At 36.3% G+C, this 22434-nt stretch overlaps 1 protein-coding gene and 1 pseudogene across 6 annotated transcripts in view; one reads left to right on the top strand and one right to left on the bottom strand.

Moving 5' to 3' along the window:
• Nucleotides 1–22434, top strand: part of RNF13 (ring finger protein 13) — a 168776-nt gene that overhangs the window by 60931 nt on the left and 85411 nt on the right. For 5 of the 6 annotated variants that reach the window (XM_008707231.2, XM_008707242.2, XM_008707221.2 and 2 more), the window contains one exon: nucleotides 9796–9921. In XM_008707231.2, the coding sequence (XP_008705453.1) occupies nucleotides 9796–9921 (126 nt within the window). Of the gene's footprint in view, nucleotides 1–9793; nucleotides 9922–11263; nucleotides 11346–22434 lie in introns of those variants that run through there. The other variant, XM_040636681.1, reaches the window with a different exon arrangement.
• LOC121104264 lies at nucleotides 11356–14808 on the bottom strand (annotated as a pseudogene).

Below are 22434 nucleotides of genomic sequence, written 5' to 3'. Positions count from 1 at the left end.
AACCAGCTTCTAGTTCTGTTGATCTGCTCTACTGTGCTCCTGGTTTCTAATTCATTGATCTCTGCTCTAATCTTGATCAGCTGCTTTCTCGTGTGTGGGTGAGGCCTGTTCTTCTCCAGCTCCAGCTTCTTGAGGTGAGAATATAAAACCTGCATTTTAGATTTTTCTATTCTTTTGAGTGAGGCTTGGATGGCTATGTATTTTCCCCTTAGGACTGCCTTTGCAGTGTCCTATAGGTTTTGGACCATTGGACCGTTGTGTTTTTGTTCTCGTTGGTCTCCATAAATTGTTTAAATTGATTTTTAATTTCCTGGTTTATCCAGTCATTCTTGAGAAGGATGGTTCTTAGTTTCCAAGTGTTTGAGCTTCTTCCAAATTTTTCCTTGTGATTGAGTTCCAATTTCAAAGCATTGTGGTCTGAGAATATGCAGGGAATAAATTCAGTCTTTTGGTATTGGTTGAGACCTGTTTTGTGACCCAGTATTTGGTCTATTCTGGAGAAAGTTCCATGTGCATTCGAAAAGAATGAGTATTTTGTTGTTCTGGGGTGTAATGTTCGATATATATCTATGAGGTCCATCTGGTCTAGTATGTCATTCAAAGCTCTTGTGTCTTTGTTGATTTTCTGCTTAGGTGATCTGTCTATTGCTGATAGTGGAGTGTTGAGGTCCCCTACTATTAACGTATTTTTATCTAAATGTCTCTTTATTCTGGTTAAGAGTTGGCTTGTGTATCTTGCTGCTCTCCTGTTGGGGGCATAGATATTTATAATTGTCATATCCACTTGTTGGATACATCCTTTAAGAATAATGTAGTGTCCTTCTGTATCTCTATCTAGAGTCTTTAGTTTAAAATCTAATCTGTCTGATATGAGAATTGCTACCCCAGCTTTCTTTTGAGGTCCATTGGCATGAACAATGGTTTTCCATCCCTTCACTTTCAGTCTGGATGTATCTTTAGTTTCAAGATCAGTCTTTTGTAGACAGCAAATGGATGGATCATGTCTTTTTATCCAGTCTGCATCCCTGTGGCATTTTATGGGAGCATTTCGGCCATTCATGAGAGATATGATTCTAATGATGTCATGTTGCCTGTAAAGTCTTTGTTTCTATAGATTGTAAATTTCTCTTCTGTATCACTCTTGGAGCCTTTTTACTTTTATAGAACCCCCCCTTAATATCTCTTGTAGGGCTGGTTTTGTGGTTACAAATTTGGTCAGTGTCTGGCGATCATGGATGGTCCTTATCTCTCCATCATTTCTGAATGACAGCCTTGCTGGATAAAGGATCCTTGGCTGCGTGTTTTTCTTGGATAGAGCTTTAAAAATACCCTGCCAAGCCTTCCTCTCCTTCCAGGTCTGTGTAGACAGGTCTGACGTAATTCTGATATTTTTGCCTCTGTCCGTGAGAAAAATCTTCGCCCTGGCCGCTTTCAATACTGTATCCTTGGATCTAATATTTGCAAATTGCACTATGACGTGATGTGGCGTAGGTTTGTCGTGGTTGAGCTTGGGAGGGGTCCTCTCTGCCTCTTGGACACGAATGCTTGTTTCCTTTGCTAGATTAGGGAAGTTTTCAGCTACAGTTTGTTCAAATATCTCTTCTAGACCTCTCTCTTTCTCCACCCCCTCGGGAATGCTGATGATTCTGACATTGGAATGTTTCATTGAATCTGTAATCTGCTGTAATCTACATTCTTGAGATTGGATTTTTTTGAGCCAAGTTTCTGTTTTAACTTTCTTTTCTACCATCCCATCCCCCAATTCACTAATTCGTTCTTCTGCCTCATTTACCCTGGACGTCAGAGCATCTAGTTTTGACTGCATTTGATTCATAGCATTTTTAATTTCTGCCAGATTCACTCTCATTTCCGCCCTTAGAGATTCTGTATTCTCATTAATATTTTTGTTAATATATTTTTCAAGTCTATGCATCATCTTGACCATTGTTAGTCTGAATTCCGCTTCTGACAATTTGGTTATATCCATATCCATCAGTTCTGTGGCAGAGGCTACAGACTCATTATCTTTTCTTTGCTGGGGGGGATTTCTCCTCGTCATTCTGATGAGGAGAGGTTGCGGGGTTGCCCAGAGCCCAAATTATTGACCAGGACCCAGGCAGTGTGCACTTGTTTTATAGGGACCTTAGGGATGTGGGCTTCTTGATTTTTCAGCCTGCCTCTGGGGAAGGGGCCTGCCGCACTGATATTCAGGCAACCCTGTTTGGGTACATTCTCCCTGTCCCCTGCGAGGGGGGATGGGGATTGGCACAATGTGAGCTGGTATTTCCGGGTTTTTTTGTTCTCTGGCGGCTCTCCCTGGCGGTTTTCTGTGGCTTTTCTGAGAGAGCAGCAGTGGCCGTATCCTAGCCTCTGTCTCCAGAGAGATCGCAGTCCGCTCTCCACTGAGCTCTCTTGGCCACTTTAACTCTGTTTCTGTGGGTGCTGCTAAAAACCCTGCAGTGTCCCGGGTTGTGCGCCCCAAAGCCGGTGTCCCAGCCCTCACTTCCAGGGCCCGCCCATCTCTGTCCTTTGTGTTTCTAACACCGCCAGCCGCCCCCGGTTCCCGTGTGTGCTCCTGAGCTCTCTGTTTCAGTGTGGTTCGTGTGTACTCCGGAGCGCTGGTTTTCGGTCTGGTCGCACCCGCGTTCCCAGACTCACAGTCTCAGTCTGCTCTCTTGCGGTGCGCATCCGTGAGTCCGGCCCCGCTCCTCGGTGCAGGCGGCTACTGCTTCCCGGCACCCGAGAATGGCAGCTCCCTCCCCCTTCCATTTATCTTCTGATATCTGTGCGTGGATTCACGGCTCCCTGCTTTGTACCTCAATACTCAGCACTGGAGATGTACATTTGTAGAGATCCAGATGTATCTTCCTGTGTCTCAGGCTGATTCCATGGGTTTTCAGGACGGTCTGGTTCATATCCAGCTCGACTCAGGGGACCAGCTGAAAAAGGGGACCCCTACTCCTCCGCCATCTTAACTCCTACCTTCTCAAATTACAGTTCTATCACTGGGCGAGTTATTAAACTTCTTTAAGTCTGTCCACTTGTCTATAGTAATACATATCCAAAGCATTAGGGTAAGGAAAATAGCTGTTATTTATTATTTCTCTAACTTTGGGTTTTGTTTGCTCTCCCCCACTTTTTTTAGTTTCTTTAGATGAATATTGAGGCCATTGATTTGAAACCTTTTCCTCTTTTCTGATATAAATATTTACTGCTATAAATTTCCCTCTAAGTACTATGTTAGTTGTGTCTCACAAATTTTGATAAGTTGTGTTTTTATTTTCATTCACTTCAAATGTTTAGGACTCATTTGTTCCATTTCTGAGGCAATGGTTTTCTGAGGACTGTATTAGAAAGTTTCCCCACTCTGGCTGATGAGAATACCACAATTCCCAGCCCTGTGTAGGCTCCAGGGATTGTTCTGTTCACCCCTTTCTTTCTTAGTTTTTGTAGCTCCCTTCCACAAAATGCACATTACTACTAAGCCAAGAACTTGAGTGGACACCTCTGCATGTATCTAGAGCTCTCTCTTTGTAGCTCCTTTATCCCCAATATGGTGCCCCAGAAAACCTTAGCTGCCTTGGCCTCTCCATTCTCTGAACTCTGTCTCCTCGACTCATTGACACCACTGGACTCTGGGTTCTCCTGCCCTGTTCTGAGGCCTGGAATTTCTCCAGACAGTGAGCTGAGGTATTTATAGGGCTCACTGGATTTATTTCTTTTTTCTCAACAATTGCTGTCTTGTGATGTTATCTATTCTTTGAAAGCTGCTATTTCATACTCTCTGTTTACTTTTCTAGTTATTTAAACCAAGAGGATAAAACTAGTCCCTTCTACTCTGTCATGGCTGGGAAGTAGAAGTTTATTGTAGCATCTTCGTAGGTAATTAATAATATGCTAATTATCAAATCTTTTTAAAACAAATCATTCAAAAATTCTCATTGGAGTAAATTCTCAAGATGGGTGATTTTAGAACTGTGTATTGATGTCGTATAAATTTTTATGCTTTCTCTTGTTTTTAATCTCAGTGCAATTAATAAATACAGTAGTCTGGGACTTTTTTTTAAGGTTTGACATTCCTAGAATAGTAATAGGGGCCAAATTTTGTTTTTAATGCTTTTTGAACTTTTTTAGAAATAATATGTTTTAAAAATTATATAGTTGGTCTAAATAGTATTTGCTGACTTAGCATTTTGAAGTATTTAGTGTTTTCAGTTATTTATGGGCTTATTGTATTTTTGTGACATCTTTTAATCAGATATTATTAAGATCTAAAATCTAACTCATTGATAAAATATATAACCAAAAAAGGTTATTGGGGAGAATTCTAACAGTGTACAAGGAGCAATGTAACTTTGAGATGAAAGATAATTGGTTACTGATTTAAAAAATGCCACAAATGTAGTATCTAGATTTGTGTGGGTTTTTTTTTTTTAAACAACCTTTTCATATAATTTAGTTAAGGCTTAACTTTTAATTAGTATATAACCCTCAAATTTCTCTTATTCAGTGCTTTCCTCAGTGATGTGCAGAAAGACATGGAAGGTATGACTATAAAATTTGCAAATGGCATGAAGTTTGGAATGGTTAAAATACTAATGTTTTGCCCTTGAGTCCTGAAAGATAGGTACTGAAAAAAGGAGAAAAACAGCTTAGTAGCCACGTATGTCAAAAATTTGTTGAAACAATTGCAGTGTGTTTGCCAGAAACATCCATACATCAGTTACAGTGCATCAATAGAAGTGTACTGTTAAGAGCAAGTTAAAGAGTGATAGTTGTTACCTTCTTGTTGATGTGTTTGATTTATTAAAATTTTTTTGGAAATAAATTTAGACATAGAAAAGCTGCAAAAAATAGTAGAGAGTTTCTTTATACTCTTTACTCAGTTTCTTTTAATGTTAACATTTTATATAACCATGGTGCTTTTATCAAATCTAGCAAATTAAAATTTATACAATATGTTAAATAAAGTACAGACTTCTTTCAGATTTCACAGGCTTTTCCAGTAGTAACCTTCTTGTATTCCAGGATTCAGTCCTGGCTATCTATTACTATATTGGTCAGATCATTTATAGTAGTATATTTGGGTTTAGGCCCCAAATTAAAATATAGTAAAACTTAAGAGCCAAGTCAAATGCTACTTATTCTGTTACTGACTCCCATAGTTTGAGTGATTTGCTCTGTTCTGTGCATTGTACTGCATGTTGTTTATACTTTGTTTTCTCTTACTGGATCTGTTAGTCCCTACCCAAGTAATTAATATTGGAAAGAACTCGGTCCTATCCATCCTCTTACAAAGAGCCCTTATGAAATGAGACCAGTGTATTCAGAGCATAGTATTAAAGGAACTTAAAATAACATGAGTAGTGGTTAAAGGGTGCTTTACTGTATAAGAAGAGCATAATCTCCAACTATTTGTGAAAAAGGAATTAAGTGTGTCCTGTATGTGAAAATTATGGGTAAATTTTGGCAGAATGATCTGATAAAAAATTAGGGAAAAGAGCAGTGGATATTTTTAAAATCATAGAAGGTCGTTGATATAAATAAATCCATCTGTCTCACATTAGGAAAATGTTAGCTAATAAAATCTGATCAGTGTAACTCTTTGGTCTATGTTTGAATTTAAAAATTATGACAAAGTTTCCTTTGACGTCTTCCTTGTTTGAAATATTTAAATCAGATTTTGGAATCCTCCTTAATTGCGTTTTAGACTAATATTTTGGCTTGTTCATTTTTGTAAATGATCATTCTTTTTGTTGCCCATTTTGGTTTTCACCTAGTTGGGTTTTATTTTGTTTTGTCATCTTATGGAAATAGTATAGCATAGTGGTTGAGGGCATAGATTCTAGAGTCAGACTTCCTGGGATTGCATGCCTGCTGTGTAACCTTGGGCAAATTACCTAACCTTTGTGAGACTTAGTTTCTTCGTCTTCAAAATAAGGATAATAATAGTAGTTATCTTCTTGGGTTATTGCATAGATTAACTGAATTAGAACATTGAAAGAGCATAGTGCCTGACACACAGTGTTGAGTGCCATGGCTCAACAAATGTTAACTGCTTTCTGTTACTGCAATTAATTAGTTAATTTACAACTTCTGATTCTCACTAACAAAATAACTCACCCCTCTCTCTCTCTTGTTCTGCTTTTAACTTTTATACTCTTACAAAGGGAAAGATGTACTGCTCCCTTGCTTTCAACATTTTTGTTGATATTATAACTGCATATACTTCTCTTAATTTTACTATTTATATAGGTTAACATTTAGTGCAAACTGAAGTGAAGGAAGGTTAAGGCTGTTTTCAGCCTGAAACAATCTTTTAAACAAAACCGTTTTATCAAATTATTACCTATTTATGCACTTATTACCCAGTGTAATTTATCAACTAAAGTAATTTTTCCATAATGTTTATCCTGAATTATTGTAGTTCTAAATGCCTTCTGAAGCATTAAAGCAAAATTATATCCAGTATGATTTTTATGTTTAGGTTATTTTGAAAATTCCAGTTAGGTGGTAACCCAAACTACTATGGAAAGCTTGGCAGTATTTACAAAAGCTTGATACCCTATGATCCAGCTTGATAGCCTATGGTTCTGTTTTTATGTACATACTTAACAGATGTGTACATGTGTTAATGTTCATGGAATGTTTATAAAAGCACTATTTGTAATAGCTCCTAACTAGATATTACCCTAATGCTCATCAACAGTGGGATAAATTTTGACATAGTCACACAGTGTAATACTATATAGAGATGGCAGTAAAAAATCCACCAATATAGTTGCTCAACAGTAGGGCTGAATCTCACAAATACAGCATTGAGGGAGAGAAGTCCAAAAGACCATTTACTATACTGTATGGTTTTATTTATGTCAAATGTAAAATTAGACAAAATGAAACTGTTAGAAGTCTATGTAGTGACATTAGGAATGGGGTTTGAGGAGTAGTGACTGGCAGGGAGGATGAAGGAAACTTCCGGAGTTCTGTTAATGTTCTGTTTCCTGATACAGGTGTGTTCAGTTTGTGAAACTTCATCAAGCTGGAAAATTATGTTTTGTGCACTTTGGTTTATGTGTAGTCACAAAAGCTTTCAAAAGAAATCGACATATGTATATATTGTAGGCCTATTGCATTATACATTTGAAGATATTGAGGTGCCAGTCTGCATGCAGTATTTTTGTCCCGCATTCTTGTTGAAACATCAGGGAATTACAAACAACAAAGAGATAGATAGTTTAAGTCTCGTAGGCCTTGGTAGTTTTCTTGGGCTTCCTACATGTTGGCAAAAAGTTCCCCTGTCAGAAGGTAGAGATGAGGAGGATCTTTGATGACAGAGTAAGCATCCTTTCAAAAAGAAGAGATTGGCTCTGAGAGGTGACAGTAGGCATGTAGATGTGGCTTAAGGTAGCACCTTCTTGGCCATTCTTATTCAAGGGACCAGGGAGTTGTGCCAAATTATTTGACAAAGCCCATTACATTACCTTGTAGACTTTGTGGTTGATACAAAGTAAGTTTGCACTTAGTTTTAAGTGACTCATCTCAGGGAAGGATAGGAATTAGTAAATTGATTTAGCAAGTTATTCTTTTAGCATAGTCTACAGGAAAGATGATATTTAATAATTTATGGACGGTTTTTTTAAGACTTCATTCAATTTTCTGTTAATGCAACTAGATTATTTTTTGGACTTTTAGCTTATGTGTATTTGACTTTTGTAAATTTCCTTATGTTTAAAAATAATACACATTTGTCATAAGAGATATAACAACACGGTTATTAAAAAGCAAAACCCCTTTCCCAGTTTCACTTGTAGATCTTTTTTTGTGTGTATCTGTACATACCATAAATTTGTTGATTCTATAATGCATTTATTTTATTACCCTGTGTTTTAACATCTGAAATTGGGATGTGTCTTTCAATTGCTGTCCACTAGGTGGCAAATGGAGTTGACTTCGCTGGACATGGGACATTAGGCCATAGCTATTCATATTATTTTCACTTCAGTTGAGTTATATTCCTTGTTGGTACTATATGGGTTGAGTTTAATTGCTGTTACAAGTTTCTTGAAAAGAACTGCTCTATGTGATTTGCCATTAAAGCAAAATGTTAGTATTTGTGCAGAAAGACACAGAAAAGGCAGCAGGGTATAATTTTAACATGATTGAGGTAAATATTCATTGTTGGAAGGATAACCACAGTTCTCTTTCTCTGCTTTATGGAATCAAGAAGGGGAACTACTTTATGAATAAGTGAAGGTATGCTGCATTTTATTCCTGAAACATGCAAAAGTATTTCCCATACAAGCCAGTCAGTGCAATTTAAGGCAGGAGAAATTGCCATATCCTGTGGATAGGTGGTTGGTGTGACAAATTCACACACTATATAGGAGGACTATTGTTAAGGCACTGTGTCATAGCTTTGATTTTCACTTCTTACAAATTTACTGAATTTGGCAGTCTTTTTGTGTTTATTAAGTGTTTCATGTATGTTGAGATAGTCATTTGATTTTTCTGTTCTAATCTGTTAATGTAACTTTTTTTTTCTGTTAATGTAACATTTTATGGTAAATATTTTCTGATGTCAAACTATCCTGTATTTCTGGGAAAGCAACTTGCTGTTTTCTTTTTAAATTAATAGTTATTTGTGAATATCTTTTTAATTTAGTGTGTCTAGATTTACCTCATTCTTTTTAATGGCCCCATTGTTTTTCTATTGTATATATTTTTAAAAAGATTTTATTTATTAGCACTAGAGAGAGAGAGCAAGCACTAGTAGGGGGCAGAGAGGAGAGGGAGAAGCAATGTGGGACCTTGATCCCAGGACCCTGGGATTATAACCTGAGCCAAAGGCAGGCGCTTAACGGACTAAGCCACCCAGGTGCCCACTGAATGTGTTTTTAAATGGCTACTGTATTGATGTGCATGATTTCCAGCTTTTTTTTTTTTAGATTTTTTTTTTAAGATTTTCTTTCTTTATTTGACAGAGAGACAGCGAGAGAGGGAACACAAGCAGGGGGAGTGGGAGAGGAAAAAGCAGGCTCCCAGCGGAGGAGCCTGATGTGGGGCTCGATCCCAGGACCCTGGGATCACACCCTGAGCCACCCAGGCACCCCTGATTTCCAGCTTTTGCTATTAAAAACAATGTAGCAGGGGCGCCTGGGTGGCACAGCAGTTAAGCGTCTGCCTTCGGCTCAGGGCGTGATCCCGGCGTTATGGGATCGAGCCCCACATCAGGCTCTTCCGCTGTGAGCCTGCTTCTTCCTCTCCCAGAAAAAAAAAAATAAATAAAAATTAAAAAAAAAAAAAAAAAACAATGTAGCAGGGAATATCTTTCTACATATATCTTTATATACTCAGGCTAGTATTTCTATAGAACAAGTACCTAGAAATGTGCATTTTCATTGTTTGATATCATGAAAGAAATGTAAAAGTTAATTTTTAAAAAGTATTTACTTGGTTTAGATATGTCAGTCGTTGTTGGAAAATATACCAACATGCTAACAGTGGTTTGTCTTTGGAGTGATGGGCTTATGTGTGATTTAAAAAAAAAACAAAACAAAAAACTTTAAAAGTAGAAATGGAATGAACTTTAAAAAACTAAATGCTTATGAAACCAAATACTACTTTGAAGACTTGGGATTGTGAGCATTTGGAGGGTAGGAACTGTTGTAGCTCCCAGATAATTCATCTAGCATAATGCAAATACATGAAGCAAATTTAAAAGATGTTTGTAGAAGTAAGTTGAATTGATTTTTTGAGTTTAATGGAGAAAAAAACTTCTTGCCAATTCTTTTTCAGGGTTTTTTGATTAACTCAAAACCAGAGAATGCCTGTGAACCCATAGTGCCTCCACCACTAAAAGACAATTCATCTGGCACTTTCATCGTGTTAATTAGAAGACTTGATTGTAATTTTGATGTAAAGGTAATGTTTGCTTCTTTCATTTTTTTGTTACTGTTTTTTTTAGTTTATCTATCTTAAATTCCCCCTTGTTTCAGAAAGGCTTTAAGAAGGTTTATATAATTCATCCAGATTAAAAAAAGGTGAGGACGAAAGGAAAATGGGAAGTTGGTGAAGGCAAGCAAGAGAGAAGCAGGTTTACTTAAGTTTTATTCATTTGCTACAAAATTGACTTTAAGCTTTTAGCAGCCGGTACATAAAGGAGGACAGCTCACGATTCATAGTTTTTACAAGATTGTAAACAAATTGATGATAATAAAAATGATTGCCATCGGTTTAAGAATTTTTAGGTGGTTTTTGGGAATCTTGAACTGTCGTTTAATAGTAGAATATTGTTTGATTTAATCCAGGAATGGGAACATTAACCTTCAGTTTTATGCCTTTACTCTTCCATTACCAGTACTACATGTATATTTATGTTGACACTGGGATTTCTCTTTTGCAATAAGCTGATTCTGTCACCTGTACAAAGTTTGTCTCCCTGGTGTGGGTTAGGTCAGATAGTAAAACAAAATTTGCCATAGGACTTCCCTCACTATCATCAGTGCTGCTCTAAAAGTGTGGTTTTTTGATACTTTTAATACTGTCTTTACAAATCTGGTTTTGGATGATGTTGGCAGAAGAGCCACATTGAGGCCTGTATAAAATAAGCCTTGATGTTACTTTTACTGAACTAACTCAGGCTTGAGTGTCATGTGGTTTCTTGCATGTATCTTAGAGAATAGACATGGAATATTACCTCATGGACTTGACATAGCTTGATCTTAGATGATTTGTTCAGTAGGAACAGACCCCTGCTGTGCCTGAATTTTTGTCTCAGCTCCTTGCATTTCATGTAAGAAATGACACTTCCATAATAAACTTATTAAAGGAATAAAATAATAACTGTAAAAGGGTTTGGAAATGTGGAGCACTTTGTAAATGATAGGTGGTGTTGTATATCATTTCCAAATCTAAACTCTTAGTTACCTTTAAGTAGGAAATAAATTAGAGCTCGAAGTCAAATGTAGATTTCCTGCTCTTCAGAATTGTATCTTTTTTATAGTAGTTTGAATTTAAACCATTTTAAGATTTGATCCAGAACTAAACTGTAATAATCGCAGATTGCTTCAACAAAAAGGAAACATTATTGTAATATTTCATTAATTTCTTGCTGCTAAGAAATTAAAGTAAACTAAAATTTGCTGTTTCTAAGGTTTATTGCATTATTATGCTATGTAATTTTTGGTTCAGTCCAATCTTTATTAACTAAAAACTATAATACCCTTTTTTTTTTTTAAATAACTTTTTTCATTGGGAACGGAAGGTGATTCACTGCAAAATTTAAGGAAATACTGTCTTCGAATGTTTGTCTTTTGATGGTGAAAACACAACTCTGGAATGAATAGGTAGGCTTATTAGTCCTCCTGTCCCTTTAGTGGATCCTCATCATGAGTCTGAGTGCTTCTAATAGAATTTTGTGGTTAGCTGTACTCCAGCTCATCTCTTCCTACTTCCTGCCTTGAATTTTATGCTGCAGCCATACCACCTCCTTGAAGTCTCTCAACTTGTTGTACAATGCTGACTACACCTTTGTGCCTTTATATATACTATTTCCTCTGTTCAAGATCTCTGTGCAAGATGACATTTAAGTGCTAGCTGAGGATGTTATCTTTTCTGGAAGCCTAACTTTTCTTTCTGCCCTCTCTGATAGAATGAATCATTCCAGCTCGATGTATCATTCTTCCACTTTGTAAATATCTCCTTTACTCTTTATCACATTATTATTTTTTGTTATATATATATTTCATTTGTGAGCTGTGTTTAGAGTTCATGTTTTAATTATAGTTATTACCTAATTTGTATCATAGTGCATCGGAGAAGAGCAATAAAGGTTTGTTAAATCAAGCTATGTAGTATAGTAGTAAGCCTTTTACTTATGTGTATAATGCATTTTTAAAAAACATGTACATGTAAAAATGTTTAAATTGAGGATTCTCATCTTAGAAAAATGTTAGAAATTTTCTCATTATACCTCACCATGTAGATAGAGTTTTAATGAATCAGATTCTAGTCTGTTGTACGTTTTTAAACCCTGTTATCTTTCCTTCACAAATAAACAACAGAGTATATTATAGCCACTTAAGGCTAAAGATTCCTTACTCATGTTTTTCCTAATGGTTTCTGTCTTGTCTCAGTTGTGTTAAAAATATGAGATCTCAGTTTACAGGGAAGACACATTAATTTTAATTAAGGTCTGGAAATAGACTACATACATTTGGATCCCCCCCTTTTGTTTTTTCATTTGAAATACAACTTTATTCTGATTCTAAACTAAAAGGAATGGGAATGACAGTGACAAATTAGATTTTACCACTGGATATTGTGATGTGACTATAGCAGTCTTTTATTTGAAACTCAGGAAGGAAACAGTTGCATTCCAAAACAGCCAAATATGCAGGTCCAAAAAACTGAAGGTACTTTTTAAACTGCCACATTCACTCTGAAGCTCATTCATCTCCGTCAGCATCCCAAAGATTAAGCACAGGTCCTGCTCAGCTATATGATAAAGTAGCAAACATGCTGCACCACTGACCTCACAGGACAGTTGCCTATGAAACTGGACTTCTGGGGGTGCCTGGGTGGCACAGTCAGTTGAGTATCCAAATCTTGGTTTTGGCTCAGGTTGTTATCTCAAAGATCAAGCCCTGTGTCAGGCTTCTTGTTCAGCGTACAGTCTGCTCCAGATTTTCTCTCTCCCTCTACCCCCCCCCAACTCACTCTCTCTCTCAAATACATAAATCTTAAAAAAAAAAAAAACAAAACTAGACTTTTGACACTGCACTTTGTCACAGGTCATCATCCTCATCCAGGCGAGCAGTTGTCCAAGCAACCTCTAGATCATGCTTACACTGTGTTGCCAAAGCTAGGTCCCTGACAACCTCTGGTGGGACAAGAGCAGTCATGGCAACAAACTCCAGATTAGGGTCTCCAGTTAGTTTTCTAGCAGACCATAAGAAGGGCTTTTCAAAGTTGTAGTTACTTTTTTGGCAGAAATGTCATAGTACTCAAGGTTTTTCTTTCAGTGGAAGACGATAGATTTTGCCTTAACTTTCCTTTTCATAACATCTACTTTGTTGCCACACAGCACAGCATGATGGGGATGTTCTCACATACTCGTACCAGATCTCTGTGCCAGTTAGGCACATTCTTGTAAGTAACCTTTGATGTTACATCAAACATTATAATGGCACACTGGGCCTGGATGTAATAGCCATCCCTCAGCCCACCAAGTTTCTTCTGACCAGCCGTATCTCATACATTGAACTTAATAGGTCCTCTGTTGGTATGGAACACAAGGGGATGGACCTCAACACCCAAGGTAGTTATGTACTTCTCAAGTTCACCAGTTAGATGATGTTTCACAAACGTAGTTTTTCTGGTACCACCATTGCCAACCGATACAGGTTTGAACTGGACTTGGGATTCTCCTTGAGCAGCTATCATGTTGCTTCCAGAAGTGTCTCTGGTTTGTCTGACTGAACTGATTCCCATTTTTATCATTTATTAGCTGTGTGATCTCAGGCAAGTTATTTTACCTCCATGTGCCTCAATTTCTTTATCCGTAAATAGGAATTATAATGTTCCCTACATCATAGAATTGTTATGAGGATCAAATGAAATAATCAATGTTAAATGCTTATCAAACAGTGCCTTGCACACAGTAAGTAAGCAGCAGGTATTAGCCTTTGATGTTTTACACTTCTTACCATTGGTGTAAAATAGAGTAAGAATAAAGATGGCAAAGGTACTGACTATATTAGGCCTAGAAGTTTCTCATAATCTGCTGTTTGCAAGCTGGATAACCAGGAAGGCCAGTGGTATGATTCAGACTGAGTGCCGAGGTGTCAGAACCAAGCGAGCTAATGGTCCTGGAGTCAAAAGGTCCAAGAATCAAGAGCTCTGATGTCTGAGGGCAGGAGAGATGGATATCAGGAAGAGAGAGAGGGAATTTTCTTTCCCTTTACCATGTCATCTATTTGGGCCCTCCACAAATTGGATGATGCCCACCCATGTTGATAAGAGTGGTAGATTTTTTTTTACTTAGTCTGTTGAATCAAATGCCAATCTCTTTCAGAAACCCCCTCACAGACACACTCCAAAATACTGTTTTACCAGCTCTCTGGCATCTCTTAGCCCAGTCTAGTTGACACATACAACTAACCATCACATTGACCTTTCAGAAACTAAATTACTAATTGATAAGGCACACTGTGATGCAGTGTAACTCAGTGACAGTTGAGTGTGAAATTTCCAATGTGGTTTATAAAGGACAGTTTAGTCATGCCAGCATGACTGTAAGTTTCATGAATACACAAGAGTAAAAAGTATGGATCACCTATCAAGGTAGTATGAAATAAGGATAAATTTATCATAGTTACTGGAAAAACAACTGGAATCTCGTCCCAAAGAGCGTTTCTTTTTCTAAGGGTAGTCATTGGTTGATAAGCTTTTAGCTTTATTAGCTATAACCTTCGGATCCAAAACCTATGCTTGTATTTTCTGGGCTTCCCAATTCATGATTATATACAGTTTTTTTATTAGGTACGTTGTAGAACCTAATCACTTAGAATGTATGTTATGGTACTTTTCTGACTTGAAAATAAATAGCTTTTTATTTAAATAGGGGTTCATTCATATATATCTACAATTCTATATGAATACACTGGCTTAAGAAACTAGTTTTAAAAAAAAATGTAGCATTCTGGGACCAAGTACTAGAAATGCTTAATTCAGCCCCATACAGAATGCTGCAGTTGCTAGTAGTTGCAAGGTTATATTTTTTGTCACGGTTCCTATTGAAAATAATACCCAGGGGGCGCCTGGGTGGCGCAGTCATTAAGCGACTGCCTTCGGCTCAGGGCGTGATCCCAGTGTTCTAGGATCAAGCCCCACATCAGGCTTCTCTGCTGGGAGCCTGCTTCTTCCTCTTCCACTCCCCGGGGCTGCTTGTGTTCCCTCTCTCGCTGGCTGTCTCTCTCTCTCTCTCTGTCAAATAAATAAATAAATAAATCTTAAAAAAAAAAAAAAAGAAAAGAATACCCAAATTATCTCAGACAAATGAGAATTAGCTGTACTTTACAAAGCTTTCCTTGGGGGAAAGGAACCCTTTCCATAGTGGAGAGCAGAAGGGAAAGGAAGAAGTAAAATTTCATCAAGATCTTTCAGTAATTGTGGTGGTGATGTGGGGAGTATTTCAGGGTTTACTTTTTGAAATTCTTAAGATGTTTTTTTGAAGATGAGTATTGTACTATAATTGAAGAAACCTAGACTTCTCTTATTTCTTCCTTAGTAATCAATGATGAAGTGAAGTTGTGTTCTACAATAAAGAAAATGGCACATTTTTTTCTATACAAACTATCCCAAATGCTTTCAGACTCAGATAGCCAATAAGACAGCAGAAATGCAATTAACAATTTTGGAAGGTAGGAAATTGCACCGTTTGTAACATTCTAAGTTAAAGAGAGCACTGTTTTGATTTTCTTTCTTCTGTTGAGAGAAGCCCATCTGAGCCTTTTAATTTCTCTTGCTCTAAAGAAACGCAGTAAAACCCATACTCTGAATTAGTTTTTGGATATGTAAGATGTCCAGAAGGCTAGTAAGAACTGTTGATTACCCGCCAGCTGCTTATTCTGAAAACAATCAATTTTATTCACACTGACAAAAACTGTATCCTCTGAAAAATGCAGCTCTTTAGAGGAAAAGCTAAACAATGTCATTTTTGTTTATCTTTGTACAATGCTGTTCTTTACTGTGACAAAATGTAGTTGTTTGGGAATGCTAGTTTTTGGTGAGTATTTGACGTTAAAAAACATTGCTGACTCTGATAAAGGCATTATTTTTTTAATTAGAAAAATATAATCTCCTGAGGCAGAGTTTTCAAAAGACTTGAATTGGCATCCCAGTGGGAAATACGACTTTTTTTCCTTAATTTTGTAGAAAATATCTGGTTATTTCAAGAACACTAAAATCACTTAAAATAGAACTTTTCAGAACTACACAAATTTCTGTGTTTATAACCAAATAAAGATTAGTTATCAGAAGTCTGTTCATTGCCATTGCCATCCAAGATATTTTCATCATATGGTTTTAATCCTAAGCCAACAATTTCTTCAAATGGCCTATTTATTTATTTATTTATTTATTTATTTATTTATTTATTTATTTATATTTTTAAATTTTTTAAAAAGATTTTATTTATTTACTTGACATAGAGAGTGCACGAGCAAGAGAGCATAGACAGGGGGAGCAGCGGAGGGAGAGGGAGAAGCAGATTCCCCACTAAGCAGAGAGCCTGATGTGGGGCTAGATCTAAGGACCCTGAAATCATGGACCTGAGCGGAAGGCAGCTGCTTAACCAACTGAGCCACCCAGGTGCCCCAGTCCTTTTATTTTAGTTGAACTCTAGGGAAGATTAGTAAACAGATATGGTGCAATGCGTGTACTACTGAATTTTATTACCATTTTGTGCTCTAATCGTTATTTTTGAATGATGCCGCTGCAAAGTCATATAGGCCAGTTACCAAGAAGCTGAAAGGACTTAGCTATTATTCCTTCTACCTTTTTTTTTTCCTGACATGGATGGAATTGCATTTGAATTGTAGATGATAAGGAATACGTTGGTACTCATTTTCTGTTGAAATATGACTTTTATAAAACTTAGCTGGCATACAAACCCCCTTTACCTGACTTCTGCCTGCCTCTCAAGTCATGTCTGTACTTTGCCTGCCCTCTCACCTTAACCTTCAAGAGTTTACAAGCCCACATATGTGTTGAGCAGTCTCTCCCTTTCCGTCTGATTTTTACCATGTTCTTCAAGTGGATTACCCTCCCTGTACTTGGTTATCTGGACAGCCTGACCTTATTTTAGCTCTAAGGGGAAGTAATTTGAAACCTTTCCTGATTTTTCTCGAAGTTGTATAGATCACTTCTTCTTTAATGTACTACTTAACCCATTTAATCACTTTTTCTTTTATATATTCTTTAATCTCTGTGAGGGAAAAGATAATGTTTTAGATTCGATAGTTTTAGTGGCTGATACGTTGTGTGGCACTTGGTGGGTGCTCAGTACAAGGGCTTAAAATTAAATTTAACTGGATTAAGGAATAAACAGTATTATCGGAACCTTCTTTTGGCTCCATGTTAGCTTCACTTAATGTTCTTGAAAGTATTTCTAAATCTAGATACTCATTTATCCCATAAACACTTTTCTCTAGGTCCCAGTGTTTTATGAAAAATTTTAAAAATTACCATAAACATTTTTGGTTATTTGGATGATCTTACAGTAAACATTCTATTTTTTGGCGAAATTTTGTCATCTTATAAAGTAGTCCTCCAGTTTTCCTTTCTAGTTTTACCTTTCATTATCCTCTTTCAGGCCTCTAGGCTGATACATGACATGGGATTCCCAGGATTTCACTTTTATTTCAGTAGTACCAAGCAAGTAGATATGACCTTGATTAGAAATTAAACTGAAGATTATCGTGAAGTTGCTTAATATCATTATTTAATTTTTCCTACTCTTTTCTATATTCCTACAAAGTAATTTATAGCATTTGTTATTAATCTATTTCAGAATCATGTTTAAAAGATTCTACAAAAGCAATATTTTCAGGGATACTTGGGGGATGGAAATATTTCTACCCACATATGGTTCAAACAGCTTTGTGCTACTAGCTCATTAATTTATTCATTTGTTTCTTCTACCCTTTAATGGATAAATGTATCTGCATTTTAATAATTAGGTTCCCTGGGATGCCTGGCTGGCTCAGTTGATAGAGCATGTGACTCTTGATCTCAGGGTTGTGAGTTCAAGCCCCACATTGGGCAGGGAGCCTACTTAAAAAAAAAATAATTAGCTTCCTTTATACACATGTATATTTCCTTTTTAATGTTTATGTAATAGTAAAATGATAAAATATTCTTCTTATACCAGGGAAGTAATATTCATCAAAAGAAACCTAAAAAATAGTAAATTACATGTACTTTACCCTAACCTAATGAAATGTGTAATGCCCATGACTTTGTTTACATATCTCTTCCCCACACATTCTTTTGCTTCGAAATCAAGATGTTCAGATTACTCAGATACACAATAAATGAAGAATATCTAGGAGGGAGAAAAGATAGGATGTAAAGAAGAGGAAAAGATGGATTATATCATTGAACTCCTCTTAATGAGAGAGAAATGTCACTTGAGTCTAGTACCATCTTCTGTGGAGTAGCTTTTCCCAACATGGCCTGTAGTGATCCCAAAATAACATGGGGGAGAGAATGGTGTTGGAATGGGATTTAATCTTGACAGGATTACTTGCTATAGTTATGGATCTTACTTCAGCCATTGATTGTTCCCTGCTCTAAGATTTCTAGGAATTTTTATCCTATAGGTAGAATTAACAGTTTTTACATTGACATCTAAGTCTACTAGTGCTGCTCCATTGTCATCTGCATTGCTTTGATCATTTGAGAAAGAGATTTTACTTAATTTCTTTTTACTTCCTTAGATGAAAAAGGAAGATCATAGGCAGGTTTTGAGAACATCTTTATTCTCTAAGTCTCCCATTAATTTCTTTTTTAAAATTTCTTTCCCTTTTAATGAAAACAACTTTTTCTTCTGTGTTAGACATCTAGGCTGGGAGAAAAGGGGTAGTTTGTGCCAGGCTGATGGTTGAGTTACCGTGGCTTTGTGTTGGCAATTCCGAAAGAAAACCAACTTTCCAGAGAATTTTTTAAGTTGGCGTTTGGAAGCAGAGTTAGACCACATTTTCTTTAGAAGATCCATAGAAGTCCCAGAGAGGTCGGATTGTAAAGTGAAGCTCCAGTTTTTTCAGATTCTGCTAGAACTGCCAATACCCAGTGTATAGCCAGCATGGTCAGAAGAGGCTAGGTTCCAGAACCACCCGGGATCTTTTATATACTGTTTTCTTTTTTGTTTTGACTTTTTACCTTTTTGTGTTTTGAAATTAGCATACACAAAAAGTATTCATTATGTATATACAGTCTAATAGTAAATGAATATCGGAATACTCACTACTCAAGTTTGAGACCTGTTACTTACTAATGTTCATTAGTTAATGTTAATCAAATTTCATTAAAGTCTCCATTAGGTAATTTTTTTTCCTTTTAAGTTTTATTCTAACTACAGATCATATTAAACTAGTATTAATTTCCAATCTTCATGAGGAAGCTTCCTATTAGAATATTTTAATAGTAATTTCAAATGTTTTAATAGAGTGATGTTAAGTATATAACAAAGTGATTGCTTGATAAAGCTGCTCATTTTCTGTCTTGTATTTGAAAAAGCTTGTGATGAAAAAAATTCTTTGCTAAGGCCAGACCAAACCCCAAAAGTACTGTGCATTTCCTATTTCTTTACAGTAGATTCTCATTTTATATATTATTATTTTATTTCTCCTTAGCTTGATTATAGCCTGAAAAACCCATGGGTACTTTCTCACGTCAGCTTCTTGGGAGTAGAACTTAACATTTTATGAAGTTCTGTATACTGAGTTTTTTAGTGGAGTGCCTGGAGCACCAAAATGAATGAGCAGTAAAGGAGGGCGCATGTTCAGAGTTCTACCACTGGGTGGTGCTGAGCATCAAAATGCTCATTGTAATTGTTCCCTCAGTTACATTTCAAGTGTAGTACAAGTCTGTCAGTACGTGGGAATTCTTGGTTGGCTCATAGTAAGTGCAGAGTTGTCTTTTGTTACACAAAAAGTTCTTTCAACAAGCTTTATTTACAGTGGTAGGTGGGTTGAAATGGAGCTTCTTATTCTCATTAGGATGAGAAATAATTAAGATTTGATTAGAATAGAATATGAGTCCCAGCAGTATCAAAAAATATGAATTTTGATATTTTTCATTTTAACATCAATTTAATATGCATCTATAACTAGAGAATAATTTATGGATACTTCTATTAAATTGCAATTCTGAAAATTTATTTAGGCAACTTTTAACTAATGTGGTTAATTCTAACTGGTAAAGTTCATTGCAAAGTGGTTTTTTTTAACAGCATCTTCAAACTAGTGACAATCTTAGAAATAGCCGCACATAAAGGTTTATTTGGGTTTACTTTAACGTCTTTAAGAAAAAAAAAGGATTATTTTTAGTTTTAATTTATTGTACTAATCATGCCCCAGATAAAATATTAAAACTTCATTGGGGACAGCCACATTTAGAGACCCATCAGCTAAAGACTTTGACTTTGTGATGGTGTGTTGCAGAATATTATTGCTGCAATGAAGATCATAAGTTTTTTTTTCTGATTGCAGACTATCTATAGAACATTAAGAACTCATTATATAAATAGGTTTTCAACTTTTTTGTTTTAAAGATTTTATTTATTATTTATTTGACAGAGACAGCCAGCGAGAGAGGGAACACAAGCAGGGGGAGTGGGAGAGGAAGAAGCAGGCTCCTAGCAGAGGAGCCTGATGTGGGGCTCGATCCCAGAACGCTGGGATCACGCCCTGAGCCGAAGGCAGACGCTTAACGACTGTGCCACCCGGGCGCCTCTAGGTTTTCAACTTTTTTGACTGTAAGAAAGTACAGCCAAATCCGCAATAAGAAATCTTTTTTTATCCTTGCCCCAAATACATATACAACACATAGCCAATAATAAAGTTTGATGAAATAATATTTATGAATACCCTATAATATTCTGCTATATGAAATTTCTTTTTATTAAAAAAAAAAAGTTCACCCAAGTCCACTAAATTATTTTATTACCCACAGTTTTATACTACCTTCAGTATTTAAAAATTGCTTTCCCATGTACCAAAACAAAGATTGACTTTAAAATGCTGCCACTGGAATGTAACCCAAACTCTTTAATTTTTAAAGTTCCCAAGGATTCTATCTTCTGTTTTCTGCTATACTTGAAACAAATAAGTGTGGCTTTGCATACAAACACAGATTGTACCAGCCCTGCCAAAATTATTTTCTAATTAAACAAGTTCAGCTTTTCTCCAATCTTAAATAAACGTATGCCATTTGTCAGAAGGTCAACACTCTTGAAATATAACCTTATATAAGAGAGGAAACATGCCTTTGTATCACGATAATGTCACAANGGTTCAGCATTAAAACCACATACTTTTCTTGACAACTTTTCTTAGAACTTTTATGTACTTATTTTTTAAGAGTTGAATTCTTACCAGGTTTACTTCTTTGTTTCTTTACCACAGAAAAGAGGTAAGGGTGGAGGAAGGCTGGAATGACTACTAGTAGCCTACTGCTAGTGAGTACAGACAGAGAGGAAGTGACATTTAACACTTTAAAGAGAAAAACCAGCTAGGGTCTGGTGAAGCCTGTTCATGATGATCCCCCAAGTCACTGGAAAAGGTCAAATCATATTTGGTACCTTTTACTGAGAAAGCTGGGAAAATGCAAAATATTTGAGAAACATTTTTATCCATGATGACTGAAGTAAAATTTTTGGCATGTTTTTTAGGGGGAACTAAGCAACAGATACAGGAACTTTTACTTTTGTGGCATACGTCTTGTTGGGTAGGGCTGGTCAGACTATTACCTTAGTTGTGATTTAGTTTGATTAAACCAGTATTTATATATAGAGAGAGCTTCTTCTAGGCTTGAGAGATATACAAACAAACAAGCTAGTTCCTTTCCTTAAGGAGCATAAAATATCGCATCCAAAGTACTCTAAATGTTATTTTATCATCTTTATTTTTCAAGATGATAACAGGCTTAGTTTTCTGATAATTAATGTTTTTACCAAGATGTTCTTTATCAGGATAGGGAAGTTCCCTTTTATTTCTAATTTTTTAATTCAGTGATACCATTTTAATATCAGTGATATCAAACAATATCATTGAAAAGTGTGGTCATTACATTTTCAAGGCCTGCCCCATGCCAGCACTGAAGTGTTTACCAAAAAATCAGGAGACATAGTTCCAGCTATCATATATTAAGCATAATGGCTATATTTAGGAATCAGTGTTTCATAGATTCTAGCATTATCTCCACATTTCTCATAGGGGAGCAGTGAAGAAACCCTACCTGAACTAGTGTTCATGGGGCCTGTTGAATTCTCATAATAGCTGCAAGTCAGTGAACTAGGAATTCTCTTCTAGGAAGCTTAACGTGTATTGGAGCGTGAGGTAAAGTTAGCTAGCAAGCTGTGGCCAATAAACTTGTTTCTTATTACCAATAAAAGAAGCAAATTTTAGCTCCTTTGCATTTTTTTCTTTTTATTGTCTCTAAGCAGATATGTCCTGTAATTCATATGTACCTATCCTGATCATCCTCCCTGTCCTGAAATTGAATGAAGGGTGGTGATGCTTCCATTTGCATTTGTGCTCACCTGCTCTGTACATTAAGGACTGCAGCTTTAAAAGGCAATAAACCAAGAGGTAGAGTTCTTGGTGCAACAATTTATATCCTTTCTAGTGAACTGAAGTCACTAAATTCTCA

This window comes from Ursus maritimus, unplaced genomic scaffold, assembly GCF_017311325.1.
Source record: "Ursus maritimus isolate PB19 unplaced genomic scaffold, ASM1731132v1 scaffold_20, whole genome shotgun sequence".
NCBI lineage: Eukaryota > Metazoa > Chordata > Mammalia > Carnivora > Ursidae > Ursus > Ursus maritimus.
This window is presented reverse-complemented; position numbering and strand designations above follow the sequence as displayed.